This window comes from Eleutherodactylus coqui, chromosome 11 (genome assembly GCF_035609145.1).
Source record: "Eleutherodactylus coqui strain aEleCoq1 chromosome 11, aEleCoq1.hap1, whole genome shotgun sequence".
Lineage (NCBI taxonomy): Eukaryota > Metazoa > Chordata > Amphibia > Anura > Eleutherodactylidae > Eleutherodactylus > Eleutherodactylus coqui.
Window position 1 is genome coordinate 102,575,429 of NC_089847.1, and position 27,888 is coordinate 102,603,316.

Here is a 27,888-nt window from a genome sequence, read left to right on the forward strand (position 1 = left end):
GAGTAAAACAATGCAAATTCAGCACCTGACCGAGCGCTGTTTGACGGAGTACAGAATGTCTGCTGCGTCCACAATGCCTAATGCTCTTCTTACACTGAACAAGCATGGAGTGAACGAGCTGGTGACGATGTTCGCTGTTGGGTAGCCCATTTAGACAGGCAGATTCATTGTTGACTCGTTCAATGAGGGTGGTTCACTTCTCGTTTGGGCGTCACATACCTACATGAAACGCTGAACGAGCGCTGCTTAAAAACTAAATGAAAAGTGAACGAGCCGATGACGATTTCTAGTCTTGCAAACAGTGAACGGCACATTCAAAAGCCAGTAAGAAACGCACACTGTATTCTTCATACATCTTTAATAACCAAAATTATAGTAAAAAAAATATATACAGTCACGATAGGACCGGAGCAATTTCAATGGTATTGATCCTCAGAATCGTCTGTGTGGACCTCGTTACTGGAAAAAAGAAAAAAAAATAATCATTGTAGAAATGCGACAGTTGCTTCTTTAATCTTAGACCTCTGAAACAGTCAACCAACCAAAATAAACACGAGCATCTGAAAGCTGCTGTGCAAGTTTATAAGGCTGGGTTCACACTTGACTGAAATCCCACGGAATGACCGCGAGATTTCCATGGGAGAAATGCAGCTTTAAAACCAGTGGCCTTTCGCGGCAGATTTTGGAGCGGCTTCACCGCCTGCATTCCACTGCGGCTATCTCTCCCCATAGAGAGGAGAGCAGCTGCTGCGGAAACAGGTAAAGGATTGACATGCTGAGTCTTTGAATTCCGCCTCATATGTCAACTTCAGCGCGGCTTAGCCGCAGTGTATGGACGGGATTGCAAATCTCGTCCACTTTGCAGGCTAATACTGGGATTAAAGCCGCAGGTGGAATTTCCATGCAGAAAGTCCGCATGAACATTCCGCGGCAATTACGCCCTGTGTGAACCCAGCCTAAAACTTTCAAAAGGGTTGTGTGACAACTAGTTCTCCAATTATGGAGTTCCCTAAAGTTAGGCAGAGTTTAAGAGGGGTGTCCGATGTAATGTACAGGATGATCATATTTAAAGTATCCCTATTCCGAGAGGTCTAGAGATACATCTACTGGGCGTAATTGAACCAAACTTGGTAATACTACTATCCAGGACATGAGGAAGCAATCCATGTGAAAAAACTATTTAGTTACAAGTCTCACCACCAGAAACGGGATTTTCATAGACATCTCAACAACAGCTGTAGAAGTCCTGGGTCTTGAGGTTTTTATTCCCCCCACATGTTTTTTATTGGAATTGTACAGGATTATAAAGTTTAGTACATAGCTTGTAGTACGCGTGTTGACAAAAGAAGATTTGTCAGTCATCAGGCCTTAAATGCCGACAAACAGTGTACATCAGATATACAATTGAACTTAGGGAAGTTATCATTAGATCTAGCATAAATCTTCTCGTATGCATAACGATCGTTTATCATGTCAATCTTTGATACTAGGGGAAAGATTAGATTTACTAGTTAAGGCAAATTTAGCAGCTAAAAGAAAGTGACAGACCCATTTCCGATACTGCAAGGGTAAAGGATTACAATCCAGGAGCAGTAAGGCTAGTTTTGGGCATAGAGGGCTCACAATGCTCGTTACATCCTGATGGGTCTGGAAGACAACTCTCCAGTAGGTTTTAATAGGAGGGCGGCTCCAGAGAATATGGTGACTTGTACCCTCTGGCCCGCGGTTTCTCCAGCATTTGTTATTTGTGTTAGGAAAGCTTCTCGCCAACTTGGCCGGTGGTTGAGATTTATTTTTCCCATGGATCTCTTCTGCATATCCTGGATAGTATTACCACCAGGTTTGGTTCAATTACACCAATACATTCTGTAAGCCTGAGATACAAAGCATATAAAAAAATAGAACAATCCACTGAATTGCACCGAGAGCCCTTCTGAGGCATCTATGAAGTGGAGTCTTTTTGGGGAGCACAATGAGCCACGTAGATTAAACATAACTTACTCTTCCTCTTCTCGTATCGGTGGCGTCTCCAAAACTTCACATTAATCTTTGGATAGGATTCTGTTTTTTCGATCACGGTTGCTTCAACTCTTACCAAGTCTTTCCTACAGTAGAGTCACAAACAGACCGTCACACCCGGGAAATGTATAACACAAGTTCAGAACAGAGCTGTTCTGTAGCCACCAAGAAAGGCCATCTTCTGTCCACAGGACAGGTGATAACTAGATGACCGGTGGGGGGCCGTTAGCTGTCACTTCCGCCAGTTCCAAAAACTGGGATGCTGCCGGTCCCCAAATGAATTGAGCGATAGTCCTTTTAAAACAGGACTGCTGGAGAGACCCGATGACTTGACCCACACCTATCAGACAGTTATTCCCTGCCCTGTGGATAAGGAATAATTTATTTTTGGTGGGACAATCTCTTTAATACAAATATCACAAAATGTTCAACACAGTTTTTCTGCGAAATGAGATATTTTTCAGCACAACCATATATTTGCTACCCCCAAAAAAACATTAATTTTGAACCATATTTTTCCACAACTCTGTGTTGGGCCCTTATAGGTTATTCCTCCTAGAAAAGGTGTTGCCATGTCCCTTGTCCATTGCATGTGTCTTTATGAGCTGTGACAATGTGCTACTAAAGGGGACATGCCCAAGTGACAAAATGTATTAGAACACCTGGTTGTCAAATTTAGTCATACAGTTCCAGGAGGAACAACAGAGTTATAGTATAGGGCGCAGTTCTAACAAAAGCTATCCCAGGGTTCACCGCATTGCTGGTGCTGTCGAGCTGTCAAACTCAAGTATTACTTGGTTTCTCCTGCTGAGAACAATCACACTTTATTCAGGTATTTTCAATAATTTTTTTTTGTTGGCTTTTTTCTTGCCTCATCTGAAATCCATTGAAGTTCCCCTGCTGCCTATTTAAACCAGAACCCCCGCCTAGAAAAGTGCGAGTCATAGTCCTGGGCCATGCCTGGTTCTTGTTGCCAGTTTGTGCTTTTTGCGGTCTTGTGATATCTGCCGGCTCACTTTGATCCTCCAACCCTGGTCACTGACTACTTCATGGACCCATCTTGGTGGGATTGCCCTTTTTGGGGCGAGCGCGCTGCTGTCTGGTGGAGCTGATGGTGCAGTGACAAGCAGTAAACAATGCCATACACGAACACGGTTTTAGGATCTAATAATGAAATGCTAAAGGGGCAGAAAATGTGTTTGAAGAAAAGTACCCGAATCATCCAAGAATATCACAGATGCTTATCAATCGACTTATCCAAAAAATTGACCTGACAGGACAGAATGCTCCGTACTGTGCCGGAAACCACCCAAGATGGCATTGGCAACCATGTGGCTACACAGCTGCAGTTTGGGCTTTTTTTTTTAACCAAATCCCCCGGCCAACATTCAGGCATCAGCACAATGGTTTTCCTAAGAACATCCGATTCTGAAGAACAACAATCTTCATCATAAAACCCCACAGCAGTAACTTTATCCTGGAGATGTAGAGCGTTGCATTTACAGTGACTGGCTGCTTTGGATGGCGGCACAAGATGGATTCAGCCAAGATGGGGTACTCAACAAGGATGATCAACATGGGTCGGTTGGCATGTCACCACCGCTGACAGCTCGGCATGAACGTCTGGCTAGGCATATTCTGCCAACAGATAATGGGTCCGGTCCTTTGTGAGGAAAGCCTCAATGAAGAACGATATCTGTAGCTCATTACGCAACACGCTGTACAACATTCCCCCATCTGCAATCCATTCGAGGCCGGCTAAATGACGTGGGCTGCATCATCGCACAGCAAAGACGCAAAACTGCACGGCCAGCTTGTTCACCGGATCACACGCCACTTTACATTTGGAGGAAGCTGGAGGAGATAGTTTATGCTATGCCTGAGAAGGACTTCACCCTGGGTATAATGGGTACAGTTGGACAATGGACGCCAAGCGAATTGCTGCTAAGTGCCAATGCATCTTCTGTGCACAGCTTTACATTGCAGAAGACCTTGTTGACAAACTATTGGCTGTTCCTGCACTTAAATCATACAACTACAAAACTTATTTTACACTTATAATACTTTTCACCCCACTTTCCATCTGTGCCGTAAAGTTTCCTAGCATTACCCATCAGCAACGTGGTGAACCCTACTTCAAGGTCTGCCATCACTACAGGAACACCTTGTTTCTACTGAACACAATGATGCACTTACCCAAGGAGAGGCTTTCCTACCAACGTAAAATCATCACTGCCAAGTAGTAAAACCTAAAAGAAACAAATAGGCCAAGATCTGAACTGTCCAATCAAATGACTTATCCATAACTATAAGATTTAAAGGGGTTCTTCAACCAATAAAACAACTGGGCACCAAATGCTATAGAATTTAAAAGGCATACCTTTCCAATCCTCCATATCTACCGGCGGTCTCTCTGGTCCTTGTGGTACATGAGTGCTGCATCTAACCAGTGGCCGCAGCAGTCACACACCACACCTGACGACTGCTTGGCTACCATCGTGAGTGGCAATGTCATGCAAGTGCAATTGTAACATGCTGGCCACTTGGAAACAAAGACTAGGAGACGACTGAAGCTTTAGTGTTGGATCGGAGAGGTGAGCATCCCTTTTTTTTTTTTATAATACTATTTTTGCACCCCACCCCCACCCCAGAGTACAGCTAAATAAATGTCATAAAATTAACCAAACTTCCCAGAAAAGCCCATTGTGAATCGTAATAACAATATTAGCATTTAAAGAGCTCTTACAGGAGGCTCCATAGATTAGGATAATAACCATTTCAATAAATTGAATTTGTAGCAAGTTCAGACATGGGGAATGGTGTGAATCTACTGCTGCCAAGCTGCTTTTCCCATTCTCTGCTATCAGTATGGTGCCAGTCCAGCATCGGAATCCTATTAATATGCGCTACTTGCCAGGGATACACTGCCCGCCACTGCAATCGATGAGAGGCTGCATGGACGTACACAAGCATTATCAGTCCGTTTCGCAGAAACCAAAATTGGACACACTTGTGTGAATAAGGCCTAAGTGTAAACTGCTGTCCTGGTATCTTATGTAGCATCAGGGCAGTTCCATAAATACAAAAACCGCTAATTATTCACTTACAGTAGGTCTTCACAATAGATAGTAAAAATGTAAAAGGAGTGGAAAAAAAAAAAAGTCAGATTGTTGGTGGTCTGACACCCAGTCCCTACAGTCAGCCCTTTCTTTGAAGGGGGTGCAGAGCACCCCCAATAGGAAACAAACAGAATCGTGCCTGGTATTGTGCCCGATTCACCCGGCTTATATAAAGCTCAGTCCTATTCGAGGGACTGGATGAAGCTGCAATACGAGCAGCTACAGTGATGGAAAAAATAACCGTTTATTTTCAGCTTTTCCCATACCTTCAAAAAAAAATCATAAGTCCTTAAGTGGTTAATAAGTTTTTTGTGACCGAACTACAATAAATAAGAAAAATGCAGCCCAGTAGTACACCAATGATGGTCAAATAAGCCATGTACTAGATGCCCAACGAGGAACGAGGTCCTGGTTCAGCCAATGGCAAGTTCATACAACAGAATAACTCCAGATCACACATAGGCCGGTTTCACACAGGCGACAAGAAAAAAAAAAAAAAAAATTCGCACAAGATTTGTGCATTGCAAGAACAATGGGAGAACTCCATGATCCTCTGCTGCGGTTGTGTCAGCTGCGGCGGGGGATTCCCTGCATCCCTGTGGATGTGAGGCTGCTTTCACATGAAACTGCCTCGCAACCACAGGACTTTCACATGGATCGCGAGGCCGTCATCCGGTCGTGATTCACTGCCAGATATCGCCCTCGGCCATGTGAAACTAGCCTTATTGAAAATGGTCAATGGTTCAATGGTAAAACCTAATCTGAGGTCTTAAGCCAGTGACACCATCGTATTCTGGCTGCATATATGCATCCGCAATATGGACGGGATCCCGGCCCGAATGCAGGTGTCCTGACCCAAATTCTGAGCATTGTAGGAATCTACGGTGTTTGGAATTCAAGTTATGAGGCCAAAGCACATGTCTATATTACGGATGCCTAGATGCGGCTGAAACACGCAAATGGTTTGAGAAAGTCGTCACATGAGGCTGAACCGCTGCACGTGCCTGTGTTACTAAAAAGGGACGCGGTTCTGTAGTAGATTGCTGCGGCATTTTTCTACTGCAGGTCAGCTAAATAGTACATGGCAGCAATCTGTATATAGAATATATTCGCAAAGAGGACTAGGTCAAAATTCCGCTGCAATATTGTATTTGCAGCTATAGGGGAGGTTTGGTAGAGGTGACCTGGCTGATCTGCAGGTTATTACTAGAGATGAGCGAACGTACTCGGATAAGCACTACTCGTCCGAGTAATGTGCTTTATCCGAGTATCTCGCCGCTCGTCCTGAAAGATTCGGGGCGCTCCGCTGCTGACAGGTGAGTCGCAGCGGGGAGCGGGGCAGAGCGGGCGGGAGAGAAGGAGAGAAAGATCTAAGTAGTGCTTATCCGAGTACGTTCGCTCATCTCTAGTTATGACCCCTTTCCAATCCAGTCTCGGACCTCATCCCACATTGAGATTTCCCTGCATAGCTCCCATGTCGGACGAGGTCCGATACACGTTTCTAACACTATGCAGAAGAGAGCTCCGATGTCAGAGCTCTGTCCTGCATAGTGTATGCAGTTATAGGATGCCTCCGATTGGCATCTATCGTTAGAGAAATTAGAATCGAATACAGTCTTATTCTATAAATGTGTGTTCTATCAATATACATATATCTACAGGATTACTACAAATGATCTTCCCGACGTGAAACACTCATAACTCACATTTAATTTTCAAAAAAAATTATTAAAATAGTCATGAAATAATTTTTTTATGCGTTTCTGTTCAGCAATTCCAAAAAAAAAATCCACAACACGCTTTCCCACCCAAAATAAATAAGAGCTGGGGAGTGTGCGGATGGTGGGGGGAAATCAGATTGGAAAGGGTTAAAATTGAAGAGTTTACTTACTTTTCCTCCCCGCCCTGCGGAGGGTTATTCGATGTGCTCAATAAAAGACATGAATGGTACGACTGTTTGCTTTTTTTTTTTATTAGTTGACTCCTATTTGTGTTGGCGACCACATTTTATTAGCAATCAATGCAGAATACAGGCAATTCCCAAGGGTTCACTTACTTTTTCTTGCAATTATAGCTATAAGGATATGCTTGTTTTGCTATGTACACCTAATCATATATATATATATACACAATCTGCAATAGCCTACCTTTTCCAGCCTGATCCTCTCCCCGCATTGTGCGTCGACGAAGCCGTCAATTAAAAGAATGTCTTCGTTGGTTACTTTCCATTGTTTGCTTGCGAAGTGGACGACGGCGAAGAGCCGTCCGAACTGCCCGGTGGCGATCAGGCTGTTTACCTTCTCAACGAGCTCTAAGAGAAAGATAAAAAAAAAAAACAGTATGAAAAAAGGCAGAAACAACAAATATTAATTAGCACGGAAAACACCGGCAGGATTAGATACGCCAAAAACGGCGAGCTTTCAAGTTTTCATTGTACTTTCAAAGCAACATAAACATTGGCGCAGCACGTAGAGCAGGAGGATGACGCAAGGCTGTCTGTTACTGCTGGTAAGATAAGCATGTTACTGGACTCTCTAAATATTATCATGTGGGGATCAACACTGTCACAGTGTTTCCAGTTCAGACAGACGCATCCCATTACCAGGGCAGCGAATGGGGAAGACCTGAGGGATAGCGACTAGGATAAAAATACCACGTCCTAGGGTCATTTACAGTGTAATCGACTTGTTGACTCATTGTAGCTGTATACAAGTCGTCATAGCTTAGACATGGACATTACGTCAGCAGGACAGTGCTGCAGGGAACGGTCACAGGACGGGGCCAAAGCATAACCTAGGGATTGTGAATGGAGGGAACACCTGGGGTAAAACATTTTGCACTATACTTGTACTTACCATTCTTTAAAAACTTTTGATAGGTCGTATTGGCATGTTTTGATCGGTCATGGTCCGGGTATTTAGATACCAAATGATCACAAAAATGAAGGAGCAGAAGCATTTATAGCCTTACTAATTCTTTTTAATTGGCTCTGCTCATCACTCCTTTGCAGGACTGTGGAGTTGGAATCAGTTTTGGGTGGAGTTGGGGCGAAATATACCGACTAGAGATGAGCGAGTATACTCGCTAAGGCACATTACTCGAGTGAGTAGTGCCTTAGCCGAGTATCTCCCCGCTCGTCTCTAAAGATTCGGGGGCCGGTGGGGAGCGGCAGGGGAGAGCGGGGAGGAACGGAGGGGAGATCTCCCTCTCACCCCCCCGCGCAACTCACCTGTCACCCGCACCAGCCCCCGGATCTTTAGAGACGAGCGGGGAGATACTCGGCTAAGGCACTACTCGCTCGAGTAATGTGCCTTAGCGAGTATACTCGCTCATCTCTAATACCGACTCCAACTCCAGATTACATACACTATCCTACCAAAAGTAATTGGACACGAGCAAAAATCAAAAGTAGAATTTATTATATATTTATTAATACTTAGTGGGGCTCCTTTGGCTCCAATTACATTGGATGCTCTCTGTGTCATACTTTCTACTAATACCCGAAACACTTCAGATGGTATTTCCCTCCATTCATTCTGCAAATACCTAACAAGTTCTCTCAAAGAAGATGCATCGGTCCATATACAATGGTGCAAGGAGCGTAGTCATTTGACAGTTGAGAAGTGAAAGGATGTTCTATGTAGTGACTGATCACACTACTCCATCTTCAAACCAGATGGAGATACCTGGGTGTGGTGGATGCCATCTTTTGCCCGAGTGTGTTGTGTCAACAGTTAAGTACGGTGGAGGCTGCGTTATGATCTGGGGATGTATTACGTGGCATGGTCTTAGTCCATTGCTTGTAGTCACAAGAACCATGAACACGGAGGTGTACCCTGACATTGTGGACAATAATGTGCTGCTTACAATGTGGTAATACTCTGTTGGAAGTATGGCTGACCATTCCCAAAAAGTGTGCCTCAAATGTCACAAATCCACACTGTTTTACGTTGGTTTGAGGATATGGATGCTCCACAATTGCACTTGCAACCTGAACAACAGATGAGGAAATATGAATAGCATCAATTCTCTTTGAAAGAACTCACCAGACATTTGCAGGATGAATTGAAGGAAATACCAGCTAAAGTGTATCAGACGTTGGTAGAAAGTATGCCACAGAGCGTATCCGATGTCATTAGGGGCAAAGGAGACCCTACTAAGCATTAACATATATGGAAATAAAGTCCCATTACTTTTAGTAAGCTAGTATATTAATATATTAGGATGAAGCAGTCAGAGATCAAAACAGGAAAGTTGGACGTCCGGCTTACCAACTCTGCAGCCCTGCTCCTCAGTAAGCAGTGCATGAGCTCATAGAAAGCAGTACTGATCGGAAGTAAGAGGCACAGAGCGCCTCCGCCCATTCTTTTTGGCGATCGATAAAGGTCTCAGCAGCTAAACCACACTGAGCAAAACTTCTGACAAGTCAAAAGTTAAAAAAAAAAAAAAAAAAAAGTGCTAAGCACACTTTAACCCTTTCCAAGGCGTGTGGTACATGTACGGCGCACGTCAGCGGTCACTGTAAGGAGCAGGCTCAGGAGAAAAGCTCACTCGGCGTTGTCGGCTGTCTGACAGCCTCCTCCCACTCGCAATCACCGATTACTCCAATCGCTGCCGTTAACCATTTAAATGCGGCCATAAAGTCTGACAGCGGCATGTGAATGGCTCTTCCACAAGGGTGCCATTCAGGTGTTATGGTAGCCTGAGACCTTCTGAAGGTCCCCAAGGTTGTCTGTTGAATGCCTTTTAAAAAAAAACCAGTATAATGCAATACCATAATATTGCAATATAGTCTATAAGCGATCAAACAATCGCAAGTTCAAATCCCCCATGGGAACCAAAAACATTTTTTTTTTTAAATACATAAATTTGGTATCGCTCTAATCATACTGACCCCCAGAATAAAGAAAACACATCATTTTTAATCGCACCATGAATGCTGTAATCCCCCAGTCCAAAAATGGTGCAATTGCTTATTTTTCCAGTTTGCCAAACTCAGAAATTTTGCCAATATATTATATGGTACCTAATGTACAATTGAAAAAATGCAACTTGTCCTGCAAACAAAGCTCTCATGTAGCCACATCGCCAGAAAAATAACAGAGGTGGGTTTTTTTATTTTTTATTTTAGGTTGGGGGAAGAAAAAGGGCTGCCGTGTTAAAGCAGTCACCTGCAGCCACACAGACATACGATCAGAGGCATACTGCATGGTATCCAATGCTGTAGGATCATCTGATCGCCGATAGAGAAGGGAGAACAGGAAACTTTTAAAAGTTACATTTTAGTGACTTACTTTTCTCTTGCAAATTGCTAGCTGGACATATTTTGGTAACCATGGCATTCAAGAATCATAGATATAGGTAGTAGTCATTAAAGGGTTTGTCCAGTTGTAAACTACTGATGATCTATCCGCAGTAAAGGCTAACAGTAGATCAGTGGGAGTGCGACGCACAGATCAGCCGTTTGCTGGGCCAGTGTTCTTGTGTATGCAGCAGATTTCTGCAGTAAGCAGACAGCTCCGTTCTTACTGCAGGGGCTAGCCATTCACTTCAATGGTAACTTAGCCTGCAATACCGAGCCTGGCCACTGGAGTGGAAACGGAGCTGTCAGCTCAGTGCACCAGACAAACATCTGATTGGCGGGGGTTCCAGGCGGCAGACCCTTGCTGATCTACTATTGATAGATTATCAATAGTTTTACAATGGGACAACCCCTTTAGTGGCTTTGATAGGGGTTCTGTTAGCCCGCAAACTCATTATCCTAAATGGGAAGCCTGTTATTGCTCCAGACATCACAGCTTGGATATGGAACCTGAATATGCAAATCAGTCCTGAAAGGAGATTACCCTGAACAATGGGCTCCATAGAATAATCAATATTGGGCAAGGATTTAAATACATTTATAGGCTTTATTCATGTTTTTAAAAAACTCATGTTTGGTACAGGCACATATACTGTTACTATTAAGCAAGGTTATTAAGCTACCAAAAAAAAAATTATATGTCCATCTCCTCCAGCCTATTCCACACACCCCTCCCCCCAATCTTGATCCAGAGAAAAGCAAAAAACCCAACGAGGTAGAAGCCAATTTTCCTCTTCTAAAACTAAAAAAAATTGGGAGTTTATTGAATATTTGCACAAAAATAGGACAGGCAGGTTTCTGTCTGATGCTTATCAGGCATCATCTTGACGTTGAGATTTCTCCCTGCTCAATTTCTCTATGCTCTAATACTCCCACGATGCATCAGCACACTGTCACATGACCAGCTAGAGCCAGTGCCATCTCTGCCTGCTGGGAGGACACTTCTGCATTTAGCTAAATCAACTACATACCATAAAATATACAGTCAGTGGGATAAGCTGTGATTTCCATTACAACTGTGTGACAGGAGACTCTAATCAGCAGCATAGGGTTTTTGTCCCCCCTATGAAGAGCTTGTGTGGTATAGGCCATGTAATATCACACAGGAATTATGCGAACTGAAAAACGTCTTGAGAGAACATAAAGCCAAGTAATTCTCAAGTGGTCAGAATGAGATCACATGACCCACCTGAGGAGAAGGACTCCAGGAAGTTTCAGACAGAAAGGAACAACAGTACAGGGTAATAGTAGCCCCCCTATATACACTGCAGGGCTAGCGACATGTTAAGACAGCTCCTCATGCCCACCTCTGTGTTCTTCTGCTTCTTTAATGGGGTCTGGAAGCGTGATCTTGGGCCAAGGTGGTTCAGATAAAGAAGTCTTCGGGACGTAGCTGAAAAACAAGTTACATCAGCACAAATGTAACAAACGTACAAACAACACGTTACAATATATAGTGCAAAAGTGATATCAAAGGATGAGAAGACGTCATAAGTCAGAAGATAGACATTGGTGGCATCTCAAGCGATAGTCCATGAAGATTGCGGGCCTCACCTATGGCACAGCCACCGTCTGGAAGAAATATAGTGAAGCCCCGGCTATGAGACGTATGATCACAGACAACCTCGTTCCGCATGCAATTTGAGCGTATGATCATCATAAAGGGGTCCCCTTCCTGTACGAACCAGAGCTGGTTTTAAAGCTATGTACATGGGTAACCGCGGCTTCCAGCATTGTTGGCCATCTCCATTAGAGCCCAAAAGTTTAGTTTATAGGGCTCAAAGCAGTTGACAGATTCTCTTTACCCAATTAAGGACCAAGCACTGTAAATTTACGGCGCTTGGTCTTGGGCTTTAATCCTAGCCCATAGTAAAAATATAGCTGGGATAGAAGGATTAAAGCCCCTGCTTCTGCAATCAATGAGAAGCTTATCTGGTTGTCAGCTGTTGGTCACAGCTGATAACCAGGAGGAGAAGGCAGGAGCGGTTTTTAACCCTTTCTGCCTTCTCCTTTCTCTAGTACACAACGCTTAATGAGCGCTATGTACTAAAAAGTGAAAGTATAACTTCCACTACGCGAGCCAGCAGTCAGGTGAGAGCCGGGATTCCCTGTCACAGCAGAGCTGCAGGGTCCTATCAGACCCTGATGAGCTCTGCCAGTGACTATTGTCACTACAGCGGGATGTTTTCCCTGTAACTGGGGCTCCTACCGTTGCCCCAGCTACAGTTGAAGAGTGTCAAATTAAAAAAAAACAAAAACATGTGAATGTTCCCCAGAGGTTTTATATGACATCATGGAGGACATAGATGGTAAAAAATGTAATTACAAAAATAAGTAAAAAAAAAATAAAAATTACAGAATAAAATCAATATACATAAAAAAGAAAATACCCGAAAGCTGATGCCAACCAAAACAGTTACGTATGCACCCTGTAATCCAAAACCACACATATTATATATCAAAATGTCCAAAACAAAATGAAGAACCCATTTCCTTACTTTATTTTAGCGGAAATATACTAATTTAAAAAAAAATTTTTTTTAGCCATTTACCCCTAGTTAAAAAAAAATAAAAAAATAAAAAAAGTCAGCAAAAAAAATATTAAAATTATACCCCTATATGTCACGGAGAACAAAAACACAGCAAAACACATTTTGGTGGTTGACGGAATAAAAAATAAAAAAAATAGGGCAGTAGAACTACCACATGGCTAAAATACCTAAAAAGTGTCCGGGTCCTTAAGGTACGAAACAGCCTGGTGCTTAAAGGGTTAATGGTTTTGTGCCAAGTTTAGCACGCCACTTCCACAGGATACAAAATAAGTGATTGGCGGGGGTCTTGACAGCTGGGGCGCACACCGATCATGAGGATGGGGGGCTATGTTCTGAATGAAAGGAACGGCGGTAGAATGTGTGCTGTCATTCCATTCATTCCAACTCTTTTTAAGGATGAGTGAGGGGCTCAGTGGTTGGACCCTAGCCAATCAGACGCGTAGCCCTTATTCTGTCCCTAGGGAAAAACTGTTATAGTTGGCACAACCCCTTTAATAATAACAGGAATTATCCTCCAAGTGGTATTAGTATGTACAGTATTATAGTATAAAACTCTAATCCTTCCAGCAGCAACACTGCTAATCCTGAGTGAATGAGGGAAGAAGTGCCACTTACCTCGGGTCCAGAGAGCGACTCTGCGAACTCAGACATCGGAACAGCGAGACTGAAACAAAGAGGATACATTTCAAATGAGAAATAACCCAGTGTGACATAAAAGTGATATCAGATGACCAATAATCATCTGATATCACATACAGCCGAGCGCTCCGAGCGGGGTATGCAGAACACAGCTGGACCGCTCTGTTCTTCATATCTCGCCTGTGTTCAGGGAGGGGGATACAGCTGAAACAATAGTATCAGCAACGGCTTAACGAAAACTGCACGATGTCAGTACAGTTACACACAACGATTATCGCTCAAAAGACGAAAAAAAATATATAAAAAAAAAAATTTAAAATAAATCTCTGGTCTTCATGGGGTTAAAGAACGCCTCTTGCTCTACAGAGCCCAGCATGTCCACTAAGGTCAAGCGAATGGGGCTGAGCTGTAATACCAGACACGGCCTATTCACACAAGTGGCACTTTTTTTTTTTTTTTTTTAAATAAAGCAGCCATGTTTTCCTAAACTCTTGAAGCCCATTTAAGAACGCAGAAGCATCCGCGTATTTATTTCCCATTGCGGAGATAAGGCCGGTATTGATTTTGCCAACACAAATAAGGTTGTTGCATAAATCATCCAGATGCGACCGGCGACAGCGGCCGCGCTCCAGTCAGGAGTCATTACGCGGTTTCGCCGGAGCGTTCTACTGACGTTCCTGTTTTTTCCTGTAAACCGTCAGGACATTCTGATGGATGACTTTATGAGGAAGCCGGCCCTGCGACTCGGAGAACGGCATCTCGCGGACGCTTTATCCACGGGTCCTCTCAGTCTAATAATAGCAAGAGATAAGAGGCCAGAACATGGTGCGGCGGCCGCTTATCTCCTCACAGGACATTACTCATGTCTTGAGCCGGAAACTACCCACAACAGAGCGGGCGATAACCGAATGTAGACGACTTGGTTTTTTTTCCCATGGTGTAAAACAAAACGAGGGAGAAAACCTACAAGCAGCACAAATTATATAACAAGAATTACATAACTAGCAACTCCCCGATGCGGTGCGATCACAGGATACGGTTTACGGCGGCCAGTAGTCTGTGATTGGGGCACAAAGTGCCATCTCAGGGAGATATGTAATGATTAGAAGTGTGGTGTGATTTAGATGAACAGTTTTGTCACCTGAGCCTTAAAAGTGGTTCCCCCTTGACCTATAAAAGGCTCTCAGAGGCTCCTTGTGTGTAGTGACCTCTTATTCCGCTTGTGTGGAGCTTGTTGCCCACTAGACGCCTCAACGAGGCAGAGAAGAGATTTCACCCCATTACCAGAGTCTGAGAGGGGTGCAAGAAGTTGGATGGTCATAGCGATGAATTGTCCCCCACCGGCCGTTCTGTCCTTTCTGTTAGGCAGTGTTGGGACCAGTGGATGCGTGAGGTCACACAAGGTGACCGGGATCAGGATGCCTTCAACAGACCACCAGTAGAGAAGAGCATCTGATCGTATGGCAAGCACTAGCAGCTCCAACTGTTTCATTGTCTGCCATCCAAAGACAGGTGGCGCCATCGTTAAACCCCTGCGTCTGTCTGAACCATTACCAGGCACTTGGCTGAAGGACATATTCTCTCACTGCACCCACTACATGTACTGCCTTTGACACCCACTGTCACTTCCACTGGACTGCCATGGAGCAGATCCAGGTTGTCTTCAGTGAAGAATCCAGTTTAGTTTGGGCACCGACGACGGCCATGTTTGCGCCTGGAGACCTCGGGGTGAGCACCTCAATCCTGCCTTTGCTGTGGCGCGGCACACTGCCCCCTGCTCGTGTGATATTCTGTGGGCATCGCATACAAGTCGGTCGCCCCTAGTGGTGGTACGAGGGACAATGACAGCTCAGCGATATGTTCAGGACATCCTGCGGCCACATGTGTTCCTCTCATGGCGGCTTCCTGCAGGATAATGCTCAGCCGCACACACAGGGGAGTCACAGGAGCCCCCACAACATTGTCACACTTCTGTGGCTGCCTGGTCACCAGATTTATCACCAATAGAACATGTGGGGGAACATTTGGGACGCCAACTTCCACAGCCTACAAGTTTGCACAATCTTAACCTCTATGTCTCCATGCCTGTCTGCATCACATCTTATATCCAAGCTAGAGGCGGTACAACGGGGTACTAGAGCCTCCATGCCCGCCCGTATCACGTCTTATATCCAAGCTAGAGGTGGTACAACAGGGTACTCGAGCCTGCATGCCTGCCCGCATCACATCTTGTAGCCAAGCTAGAGGCGGTACAACGGGGTACTAGAGCCTCCATGCCCACCTGTACCACATCTTATAGCCAAGCTAGAGGCAGTACAACAGGGTACTAGAGCCTCTATGCCCACCTGTATCACATCCTGTAGCCAAGCTAGAGGCGGTACAACAGGGTACTAGAGCCTCCATGCCCACCCGTATCACATCTTGTATCCAAGCTAGAGGTGGTACAACAGGGTACTAGAGCCTCCATGCCCACCTGTACCACATCTTGTAGCCAAGCTAGAGGCGGTACAACAGGGTACTAGAGCCTTCATGCCCACCTGTATCACATCTTGTATCCAAGCTAGAGGTGGTACAACAGGGTTCCAGAGCCTCCATGCCCATATCACATCTTGTATCCAAGCTAGAGGCGGTACAACAGGGTACTAGAGCCTCCATGCCCACCCGTATCACATCTTGTATCCAAGCTAGAGGTGGTACAACAGGGTTCTAGAGCCTCCATGCCCACCCGTAGCACATCTTGTATCCAAGCTGGAGGTGGTACAACAGGGTACTAGAGCCTCCATGCCCACCCGTAGCACATCTTGTATATATATAATATGTGTGATATACCCGCACTGCACAGCGTTTTTATGACTAGCAGTCCTGGAATACACATAGGGCTCCACAACAATGAGCCGAGCACCGCACTGTTACAAAAGCTGTCCAAAAGAAAACATGTTGCCCATAGCAACCAATCACAGCACAGCTTTTATTTCACCTCAGCAGTATAAGTGAAAGCTGCGCTGTGATTGGTTGCTACGGGCAAATTAGAGAGGAAGTCGGTGAGTTTTCGATTTTTAATTCTGCCAGTATTCGTCGCCGGGTGCTGAAGAACGCTCGTGCTTCACTCCAGCGGAGCAGAACTGCGGATGTGTTTACGACACAAAGAAACAAGAGGTTTTATATAAAAGATCGAAAATGCACACAAAGCCCGCATCACGTTATCGCCGTTTGACGTGGATTTTCGCGTGGATCCGCATCCAATTTCAACCGTTCACAAGCAGACCGCCTCCTCGCTACATATCTGCCTCACAATCCGCAGCTATGCCGCAGGTTTTGGCGCAGAAATAATGCAGACTTTGGGGTGGATTTCCCGTTGCCGACAATCCGCCCCATTTTCCGCTATGTGGTAACGTCGCCCCAGGGTGTGATCACATGGCGGACCTGACGAGGGGGGAGAATCTACCAAAGATTAACGTCACGCGGGCGAGTGCGATATTAGACCATGAATCACGCCAGATACTGCGCTCGCCAACATGCGATTTTCCTGCGGATACAATGAACTTTTATATCAAAACCGCCTGGCATCACTTCAGGGAAGCAGCGATCCTCGTTGCGGCGGTTCGGATCGTGGAGCTTCTCCCATTGTTTTCAATGGGGAGACAACGTATCGCACTCGCATGTACCTTGTGCGCAGGGCGATGCTGCCGCGGACCCTGCCAAAAACGATGGGTGACCCAAGGGCGTGCAAAAGATAGGACGTGCCACGATCCGTTTCCAGAATGGGGAATTTTTTTTTTAAATGCTCATTTAAAAGAACAGGGTTCATATTTGTATGTCTCAAAACGCACAAATTTCGCCTGCGTGAAGCCGTCTTAAGACCGCCTCGCATACATTCGCGGATTTAAAATTTTTTTTTTTTTTTTTGCATTTGCTGCGGATTTTGAACTCCTATTGATTTCAATGCTAAAAGACAAACGGCATCATCACTTTTTCCACGACGCAAATTTTCAAACCGCGTATTGGAGGTGAATTTCAATGGAGACTCTACCCCCCAAATCAGTACCACACAGATTTTGGCGTGGATCTGCAGCCGATTTCACCCTTTCAATTTAAAACCTACAGCTCAACCGTGCAACGACAGCTTACAGCCAAAACATGCTGGGAGTTGTAGTCCGAGATCGCTGCTATGGTGAGATGCATAAGGCCGGCTTAATACGCCACATATCTGTGCGATGGGTATTGCACCTTAACACGAGCCTCTGCGTACTTTACTCTATTTTTGTGCATATATGCTCTGCGTACGTGTCTGCAAAAAAACACACAAGCGCGCCGCCATTGATTTCAATGGGTAATTAAATTTAGTTTAATGTGCATATTTATCCCATGTGAATGAGCCCCAAATCTATAGAAAGCCAGGCGCATGCGCCATTTAGGGCTCTAGGAAAGCTGTGTCCTAGGTCCCCCCGCCCTGCCCGTTACCTGCAGCACGCCCGGTCACCGCAGCCCTGATCAGCTGCCCGCAGCAGGCTAGAGCCATCACGTGTGACCTTCCGTACAGCCGTCGCCGCAGATTCCGTACACTGTGTGCGCTCTACAAATCACTCCCCCCAGAAAATAGGACCGCGCGCTGCGTTCCGCTCCCACAGGAAGTGGCGGGGGGAGTAAGAATGGTGACACCGGACAGAGTCTGACAGCTGGGGAGACCTCACACACGGACCTGTCCTTCCTTCCTTCATGTCATGGAGGAGTTTGTTAAAACTCAGCTGGAACTATTGCAAGAGGAAAGAGAGGCGGAAATAGAAGAGACCAGGTACAGCGCCATCTCCAGGACGGCTCGTGTCTTCTGCCTTGTTTTACCTGTGACTGACTATCACCCACCTCTAAAAGGAATTGTCCAGGATTAAAAAAAACATTTCTGCTTTTCTCTAAGATCAGCGCCACACCAGTGTGTAGTTTGGGTGGGATATTGCAGGTTTTACCCATTCATTTCAATGGAGCTAAGCTGCAATACCAGACACAGCCATGGGCAGGTGTGGCGCTGTTATTGGAAGAAAGCCGTCATTTTTTTCTAATCCTGGACTCACCAGGATTCTTCCTCTATTCCTTTCTAGGATGGCTGAGTAGTCACTGACAGCGTCCCAATTATACAGTCCCATGGGGCCGAAACACAGCTGGATCACAGGGACATGGTGGGCTGTTGATAAGGACATTGCATTGCGTTGCCCAGGGGACATGGTGGGCTGTTGCTAAGGGATGTTGCATCATGTTGCCCAGGGACGTGGTGGGGTGTTGCTAAGGGATGTTGCATCATGTTGCCCAGGGACATGGTGGGCTGTTGCTAAGGGATGTTGCATCATGTTGCCCAGGGACATGATGGGCTGTTGCTAAGGGATGTTGCATCATGTTGCCCAGGGACATGATGGGCTGTTGCTAAGGATGCTGTATGTTGTTGCTAAGGGATGTTGCATCATGTTGCCCTGGGACATGGTGGGCTGTTGCTAAGGGATGTTGCATCATGTTGCCCAGGGACGTGGTGGGCTGTTGCTAAGGGATGTTGCATCATGTTGCGCTGGGACATGGTGGGCTGTTGCTAAGGGATGTTGCATCATGTTGTGCTGGGACATGGTGGGCTGTTGCTAAGGGACGTTGCCTTATGTTGCCCAGGGACATGGTGGGCTGTTGCTAAGGGATGTTGCATCATGTTGCCCAGGGACATGGTGGGCTGTTGCTAAGGGATGTTGCATCATGTTGCCCAGGGACATGATGGGCTGTTGCTAAGGGATGTTGCATCATGTTGCCCAGGGACATGATGGGCTGTTGCTAAGGATGCTGTATGTTGTTGCTAAGGGATGTTGCATCATGTTGCCCTGGGACATGGTGGGCTGTTGCTAAGGGATGTTGCATCATGTTGCCCAGGGACGTGGTGGGCTGTTGCTAAGGGATGTTGCATCATGTTGCGCTGGGACATGGTGGGCTGTTGCTAAGGGATGTTGCATCATGTTGTGCTGGGACATGGTGGGCTGTTGCTAAGGGATGTTGCATCATGTTGCGCTGGGACATGGTGGGCTGTTGCTAAGGGATGTTGCATCATGTTGCCCAGGGACGTGGTGGGCTGTTGCTAAGGGATGTTGCATCATGTTGCCCTGGGACATGGTGGGCTGTTGCTAAGGGACGTTGCATCATGTTGCCCAGGGCACATGGTGGGCTGTTGCTAAGGGACGTTGCATCATGTTGCCCAGGGCACATGGTGGGCTGTTGCTAAGGGACGTTGCATCATGTTGCCCTGGCACATGGTGGGCTGTTGCTAAGGGACGTTGCATCATGTTGCCCTGGGACATGGTGGGCTGTTGCTAAGGGACGTTGCATCATGTTGCCCAGGGACGTGGTGGGCTGTTGCTAAGGATGCTGTATGTTGTTGCTAAGGGATGTTGCATCATGTTGCCCTAGGACGTGGTGGGCTGTTGCTAAGGATGTTGTATTTTGTTGCTAAGGGACGTTGTTTTGCATTCTGTTGCTAAGATGCTGAATATGTTGCGATCTGTCATGAAGGATGTCGCATCCTGCTGATGTTGTGGTCTGTTGCTAAGGATGATGCAGTCTGGTGGTCCTCAGGCACTGCCCGTCACCCACCTGTCCTCTTTCCTTTGCAGAGCTTGGCAGGAAAATGTGTCCTTAAAAGAACTCCAGCGGCGAGGCGTCTGCCTACTGAAGCTGCAGGCGGCCAACCAGAGGACCGGGCTCTACGGGCGTCTCCTTGTAACCTTCACGCCCAGGAAGTACGACGCCGAGGCCGTGCTGCCCACCAACGGCTTCAGCTCAGGTATCGGTCGCGGGACAGTTTCATTGTACAATCTCCTCTATCAATAGGAGCATGATTTGGGGGTCTCGGGGGTCTCCTGTCCCCCCCGCCTGCAGTCGCTGACCGTATCATCTCCTGTCCGGTTGCATTGATTCTCTCTTCTTGGTTGCAGGTGACATTGTAGGACTCTACGACTCCAGTCCTAAAAGCGAGCCCATCGCCACAGGCATCGTGTCCGGCATCACGCAGAAGGTTATCAATGTGGCCTTTGATGAAGCTCATAGCGATTCCCTAAATCTGGGCAGCGAGGCCACCTACAGGCTTCTGAAACTAGCGAATGATGTCACCTACAGAAGGATCAAAAAGTAAGACCGTGGCTCCGCCGATCAATTACTGACCCCTTGGTCATCAATATTAAAGCCCCAGACATCCCTTTAAATCTAGTATTTGCAAATTGCATAATAAAAAGGGGTTTGATAAAGTATAGGGCGGGCCACCGAAAAGTAGCCTGCCCCTGATCTCCGCACCACACTGTCTAAAAGAAAATTAGCCCATAGTAACCAATTACAGCGCAGCTTTCATTTCTTATACTGCTGAGCTAAAAAGAAAGCTGCCCTGTGATTGGTTGCTATAGGCAATGTGGATTTTGACTCTGTTTTGCAGCATTTCCGCTGCATGTAAACATACCCTTAGACAGCTTTCATTGAAGACTGGTGCTAGGATCAGAGGTGGGCTACTTTTCCGTGGCCCACCGTGTATTACTACAATTGCTCTATTTTACGTATACGATGATTCCCAATAATTGGAGGAGCTGCAGAAAAATCAGATTCTTTGTTGCTACCTTACAGGAACCTTCCGTAAAATATATAGGTCACTGGTGGTCTGCGATCGGACTGCTTAAGGACGACCATAGTAGTAGATTTCTACATTTTACGGTATTCATGAGCAGCCCAAGTCCATGGTAGAAGCTGGGGTAGGAGGCTTCTCTATGCTGTCCACCGGCTAGGAAGAATGCCATGGCCTGCCACCCATGCCTTATATTATTACATTAGTGTACTATTTAATGTGAGCCCACATAAGCACTTACCGTACTACGACATTATCTGACTTGCGTCTTTTCTGTTTCACTGCAGAGCCTTGATTACGCTGGGGCAGTACCGCTGCGGAGCCGCCCGTGACTTGATAGATGTCCTCTTCTGCTCCGCTCAACCTCGTAGCTTTAGGCAATCAAGTAAGAATATCCTTTATGAAAAAAGGTTCCAGTCTGTGTTCTGGTATATAAGAAGGCGAGAAGTAAGAGTACCTGTAGGGCGCTCGTAGGCGGAACGATTATAATCGATGCTACGCGCCAAAGTAAGCGGTAATCGTTCGGTCTAAACACAGCCAACGACTAAGTGTCGAACAAGAATCTTCACTGCTTGTTCGCTTCTTGGGCAGGGAGCTGCGGGGCGGAACGGAGGGGAGATCTCTCTCTCAGCCCCCCCCCCCGCTCCCTCCTGCTGACTGCCGCTACTCACCGCTCCCCCGCGCCGGCACCCGAACCTTCAGTCCCGAGCGGGGTAGATACTCGCTAAAGGCAATGCTCGCTCGAGCAATTGCCTTTAGCGAGTATACTGGCTCATCTCTAGTTTTAGTCCATCGCTGGTCTGTCAGGGAATTCTGGGAATGGTTTGCGAATGCCTAAACAATTGCCTTTTACACGACTGGTGACCCACAGACAATGATTTTTATGCTGGCATGCAATGAACCACATGTGAACGAATTAGCGTTCAGTCGTTGGCCGTGTTCACATCGTACATTTCCGCATGATTCAAGAATTATTTTAACAATACTCGTTCCGTGTTAAAGGGCCCTAAGCCTACTGGGGGCCAGATTAATGGAAATAAAGGTAAAGCTACACCATAACACATTCACAGTAAACAGGTAGTCGTTCATAAGTGAACAACTGCCTGTTTACACCGAACGATATGTTCAGTTTTCCGCATGCAGAATGAGAAGCGAACACATTCGCGTTCGGCGTACAATTGGGGCAGCTATTTACACTGAACCATTTTTCGGCCTGGGTAAAAAGGTTCTAAGTTAACAAAGGGAATTGACCAAGACTTGCATTTGATATGCCAATATTAATCAAATTACTATACTAAATGTCTTAACATGCGCCAAATTTAGTACATTTGGTGCATCTGTTGCCTTTCCGTGAAAACCAAGTGTTTGCCAGTTATAAGCTGATGCAGATTTGCGCTATACCAATTTCTGGCCTACATTATGGTACATCTGTTGGGCGCCAGGAGGCTCCACCCACTTCAAACTACATTACTATTACCCAGGATTAGTAAATCTGCCCCGTTATGCTGAATGCGACTATTGCTTCCATTTAGCGGCGAGAAGGAAATGTCTTCTGTAAATACATCCTTAGAAAGTTCTGGAGCTTTCTAATCTACGAAGGGGCAGAGTTCGTTACACCGGATCTGAGTGAGGATTGCGATGAAGTGTGACACATCTGTTAAGAGGTACAAGTCTCCTAGAGGGGGTTTCCAGGAAAATACCATTGATGACCTATCATCAGGTTTCGGCATCAATCTGCTAGGGTGCATCACTGAGACCCCCCGGCCAATCAGATCGGGCGCCTACTGTCATTGCCGCTATACAATGGGGGGACGGAGTGGAAGCTGCTGCTCCGACCTATGCAGTGGCCAACGGTTTTCATTCTAGGCTGGGGTCTCATTAACTTTAATGGGAGCTGCAGCTGCAGTTACAAGCGCCGACCACTAGACAGGTCAGAACAGCAGCATCCACTCCGTACCACTGTGTGTTGCTGTGCTGACAGCGGGCACCTGATTAGCTGGGGTCCCGAGTGATGGACCCCAGCAGATCAGCTATTGAAGGGTCATTGATAGTATTTCCCTGAACACTCCCCTTTAATATATTTGCCACATGTTTGGGCAGCGCATACGCCAAATCCAAAATGTACACTAGCTATGAGCTGGTTCACATTTCAGCTATAATTAACACCAAATTTTTGTTAAAGGGGTTGTCCGTGACTTTTACCATTGATGACCTAACCTCGGGATAGGTCATCAATAGTTGATGCTCTGCCGGTCAGCTGATCCCCAGACCCGCTGTCAATGCAGACAGCTCTGGAAGCAGATAGCAATGCTTGTATAGCTGCAGCCTGGGATGGCACTACCATTGAATTCTATGGGCGGTGTACTGGATTACTAACTCGGGCCGCTGCAATCCTAACAGCAGACTCAATGAACAGCTGATTGATGTGACCCTGAGCGGCAGACCCTCGACCATCAACTATCGATGACCTATCCTGAATGTAAGTCATTAATGGTAAAGGTCCCGGACAACCTCTTTAGTGCTGCAGCATCATGTCCATATAAATGGCATGTGACCGCTACAGTGGCCAGTGATTGGCTGATGCAACTTCATGTTATCACTTCATCAGTAGTGGGCTATCACTGGAGGGATGGGGGATTTAAAAATTGAGTTTGAACTTTTTTACTTCTTCTGTATTTACATTTGCAGCTGCCTGAATGTTGTTTTTTTTCTCTTAAGCATGGAAACCCCCTCTAAGATCTCTGCTTGCTTCCTGTCAGTGAATATAAACTTTCTTATTTCCACCCAGATTCTGAAACCCATGCGAACCAAACATCTTGCTCTTAAGAGTTTGCTACAATTAAGTTGAGTCTCTAACTTTTTTTCAGTTTTCTCCGTAGTGTTTATTTTCTTCCTCTGTGTCTTCAGGACCTGTGGACTTTGTCAATCCAGCCTTGGACAATTCACAGAAGGAGGCTGTTGTTTTCTCCCTTAACCAGAGTGAAGTTGCTATTATTCACGGACCCCCTGGAACTGGCAAGACCACAACCGTGGTGGAAATAATCCTGCAAGCTGTGAAGCAGGGGCTGAAGGTGAGAGCAGCGCCGCTGCTGCAGTCATCGGGACATTGCGTTCTCGGTTGGCAGCAGCTTAGCTCCGTTCTAGAAGTCTGACTTCATTAGGACCCCCGCCGAGGAGAAATGACAAACATGGAGTTGGTCGGAGTCACAGTTGCAGGTAGTAACTCAGCCTGTAATTGTATTTTCTGGACTGTGGGAACGGAAGGACGACGGATACGATGTGGTTTGGACACCGCTAGTTGACTGCACGGTGCTATCATTTAGCACAGTTGTGGCCAATCTGACATCTTGCATGCGGTCCTTGTGACCGTCAACACATTCCAGTTAGCCAGGGCCGTGTCAAAGGGTCGGCACGGGTATTGCATATTTACATCATGCAACTTTTGGAGATGGGAAAGAATAGACCGCTCTCAGATACAGTAGCGCTTCTGTACTTTATGGCTGGGTAGAGCACTTTGCTTGCAGGAGCACTCAGGCCAGGTGAAGGCAGATGCGTCATATAACTTTGCCTTACCCTACAGTAGGTCAGGATGATGCCAAATGGCGCTGGGGCGAAGATGTGATATGTGCCCTGTGAGTGTGCTGTGCAGCCCCAGAAAATGATACAATTATATACGTGCGTTTAATATTTTCCATTTTTTTTGCATTTTATTTATGTACTTTTTATTATTCTTCTAAGGCCTCACTCACACAAGCGTGCGTATTATGTGCGTAGTTTACACACGGGGGTACGTCGCTGCATACGTTCAATTCACATAGCCCATCTTGGCGTGTATTACACACCAAGATAGGACCTTGCACTTTTTTTTGCTCACGTATTTCCTGTATATCGTGTGAGCGCACAATGACAGACTATGGAATATTAGTACCGCCCAGTACGGACTTAAAAACCGCACATGTAAAACGTAGTGAGCCCTAAGGCCGGCTCAAACGAGTGTATCGTGCAACGCACAGTCATTACACAATGACATTGCAAACGGGTTGCATGCCGCTCATCACCATGTACTATCTTGGTATGTGAACTCGCACTCCAAGATAAGACATGCTGCGATATTTTTTTTTCCTTGCTTGCGTATTTCGCACAAGTCATGTGAGCAGCAACATGGCCGCCTTTGGCAGATTGGTACAGCGTATTTCACGCATGGGCGGAATACGCTGTACCAACACACTCATGTGAGCCGGGCCTAATGGAGCCAAACGTATACAGTACAAATGTATACAAAGAAACAAAAGTATACATTAGTGTAGACAATAGCATAAACTCTACACTTTTGCCTCCCCTTACAGAAAATGTCAGATTTGGTACAAAACCTTATGTGAAAATGATGTACTTTGGCGTAGGCTTCCGTGTAGAAAACAATGAGATGCTTTATACAAGGACGTCCCAGTTGATGCTGCGATGGGGTAACACAATAGTGAGGTCGGCTTCACTGCATTGCTGATGTGCGATGCTAGACACTACACGGAAAGCAGGGTGAAAACTAATTTAAGCCTAAAGTGCGTTTTTTATTTGGAGTTGCATCACTTAAGAGCAAATAGTTTACATCAACAGGTCCTTGACTTGTTCTCCTATAGTAAAGCATAGGATGCATCGGCAATCAGCAACAATTAGTTTGTCCACTGCCAGTTGTCCAACTGCATCCATTTATTCTTTGACGTGGGAGGATGATGATGATCGCCGGTTTAGCATAAAATATCTCCTTCAGCTCTCCCCAAATGCAAAAATCAAGTGACGTGATCTGGTCAATGAGCGGGCTGCACAGTTTTGCCCCCGTGCTGGGTGATGATGCTGCCCTTTAAAGTCTAATTTAGCCAGTCTCGAATGGATTGCAACTGGGGCACTGAAAGTACGCCCTATAAATCTGTGCAAGAGGCAAGTCTTCAATAAAGGCGTCAACGCGTTCCTAAATGAGCTGCAGATATCATTCTTCTTTGAAGTTTTCCTCAGACAGGACCGGTCCGATTAGCCATTGGATGACCGTGCCTAGCCAGACGTTGCTGGTTGGGACATGCCCCAGTGGTCCATAAGCTCCATCTTGCCCAAACATATGGATTATGCTTGTTCAGTCCCCATCTTGGTTAAATTTGGACTTTCAAGTCCATATGATGGTTGTAGGATTGGAATCAAGTTCCGCCTTCTATAACGGACAGTAAATAATGTGCCACTCTGCATCTCCAGGATAAAGTTGCTGCGGAGGGGTTTTATGGTATGGATAAAGATTGTTCCTCTTCAGAATCTGATGCACTTTGGGTTTGGGAAACCGCTGTGCTGTGCTGCTACTTGACCGTTGGATGTAGGATTTTGCTTGAAAAAAGCCAGCAGAGCACTCGCCCCGAAAAGGGCGATCCCACAAAGTTGTGTCAGTGGAGTAGTTGCCGGCCAGGGTTGGAGGAACAAAGTGAGTTGGTAGACAAAGGATAGTGAAAAGTACAAACTAGCAACAAGAACCAGGCATGTTCTAAGATTATGACTGGCATCTTTCCTAGGTGGGGGATTCTGGTTTAAATGGGCAGCAGAGGAACTTGATTGGGTTCCAGGAGGGGCAAGAAATAAGCCAATCATCCAGCAGAGAAAGTAGTGCTTTAAATTACTTGAATTTGACAGCTCGATGGCATCACCAATGCAGTGAACCCTGCCTCACTATTTGTCCTATTACAGCATTACTTGGGACACCCTGCATGTATGTTTAACCCTTTCCAATCCACTGTCTGACTTAAGACATTATGATTTAAGGCTGTACAGCTCCGATGTTGGAAGACGTCCATCGGGGTTCTCTTACTGTATACTGCTGTCGGAGCCTATCCGTGTCACCACATGCAGTACTGGCTTTAGCCAGCAGATAGCGTGATTGTATAACGGCAGGAAAAGAGTAAGCCCCCTAGGAAAACTGGGATACAAATTGGATTGGGAAGGGTTAAAGAACCATACTAGAGAGGTTTTTTTTGCCCCTTGGGTGTTGAAGTATCTACTGATAATGATAGAATCCCTTCAATTGCTTTGCATATTTCTTCCCAAGGTCCTTTGCTGCGCCCCATCTAATGTGGCTGTGGACAACCTGGTGGAGCGCCTGGCTGTGTATAAGGAGAAGATCTTACGTCTCGGTCACCCAGCCAGACTTCTGGAATCCTTGCAGCATCACTCCCTGGACGCGGTATTGGCCCGGAGTGATAATGCACAGCTTGTGGCTGATATCCGCAAAGATATTGACCTGACCTTCGTAAGTATTCCAGAGACATTCTTGACTAATAGCCGCACTGGCTTCTGGCTGTATTATATGTCCTATATTTGTGGCAAGGCTTTGTTATTAGTGTGATTCACATCTAAGGATCTGCACCGCTGATCACCCGGCGTCACTTGTACAGGTAGGATATACTCCGGAATTAGTCATCTGTTCAGTCAAGACTAAAAAGTTTCTGAAAACTCTTATAATGATACAAGGTTATTACAAAGGATCTTCCCAATCTGAAACCCTCCAAACTTTTAATGACGCTCAGATGCAGAACTTGGAAT

At 45.9% G+C, this 27,888-nt stretch overlaps 2 protein-coding genes across 2 annotated transcripts in view; one reads left to right on the forward strand and one right to left on the reverse strand.

Moving 5' to 3' along the window:
* Nucleotides 1-339: 339 nt before the first annotated feature.
* Nucleotides 340-18,281, reverse strand: MRPL21 (mitochondrial ribosomal protein L21). Its single transcript, XM_066583211.1, has 7 exons — nucleotides 18,153-18,281; nucleotides 13,668-13,716; nucleotides 11,808-11,893; nucleotides 7,286-7,449; nucleotides 4,216-4,268; nucleotides 2,002-2,105; nucleotides 340-459 (listed from the first exon to the last, which is right to left on the reverse strand). Exons 1-7 carry the CDS (start codon nucleotides 18,208-18,210, stop codon nucleotides 395-397), a joined length of 579 nt encoding a protein of 192 aa, XP_066439308.1. The 5' UTR covers nucleotides 18,211-18,281; the 3' UTR covers nucleotides 340-394.
* A 51-nt stretch (nucleotides 18,282-18,332) lies between these two features.
* The window catches only part of IGHMBP2 (immunoglobulin mu DNA binding protein 2), a 63,067-nt gene continuing 53,511 nt past the window's right edge, over nucleotides 18,333-27,888 (forward strand). The window contains exons 1-6 of the mRNA XM_066583210.1: nucleotides 18,333-18,483; nucleotides 20,324-20,493; nucleotides 20,645-20,837; nucleotides 21,606-21,703; nucleotides 24,226-24,389; nucleotides 27,395-27,595. Of these exons, the coding sequence (XP_066439307.1) occupies nucleotides 18,413-18,483; nucleotides 20,324-20,493; nucleotides 20,645-20,837; nucleotides 21,606-21,703; nucleotides 24,226-24,389; nucleotides 27,395-27,595 (897 nt within the window). The 5' untranslated portion in view covers nucleotides 18,333-18,412. The remainder of the gene's footprint in view (nucleotides 18,484-20,323; nucleotides 20,494-20,644; nucleotides 20,838-21,605; nucleotides 21,704-24,225; nucleotides 24,390-27,394; nucleotides 27,596-27,888) is intronic.

Excerpts from the sequence above, each read along its gene's own strand:
- MRPL21 (XM_066583211.1), bottom strand. The coding sequence starts at position 18,210 with ATGGCTCTAGCCTGCTGCGGGCAGCTGATCAGGGCTGCGGTGACCGGG. Across the intron at positions 13,717-18,152 it reads GGTGACCGGGCGTGCTGCAG|TCTCGCTGTTCCGATGTCTG; the intron begins GTAACGGGCAGG and ends TCTTTGTTTCAG. Across the intron at positions 11,894-13,667 it reads AGTCGCTCTCTGGACCCGAG|CTACGTCCCGAAGACTTCTT; the intron begins GTAAGTGGCACT and ends CTTGTTTTTCAG.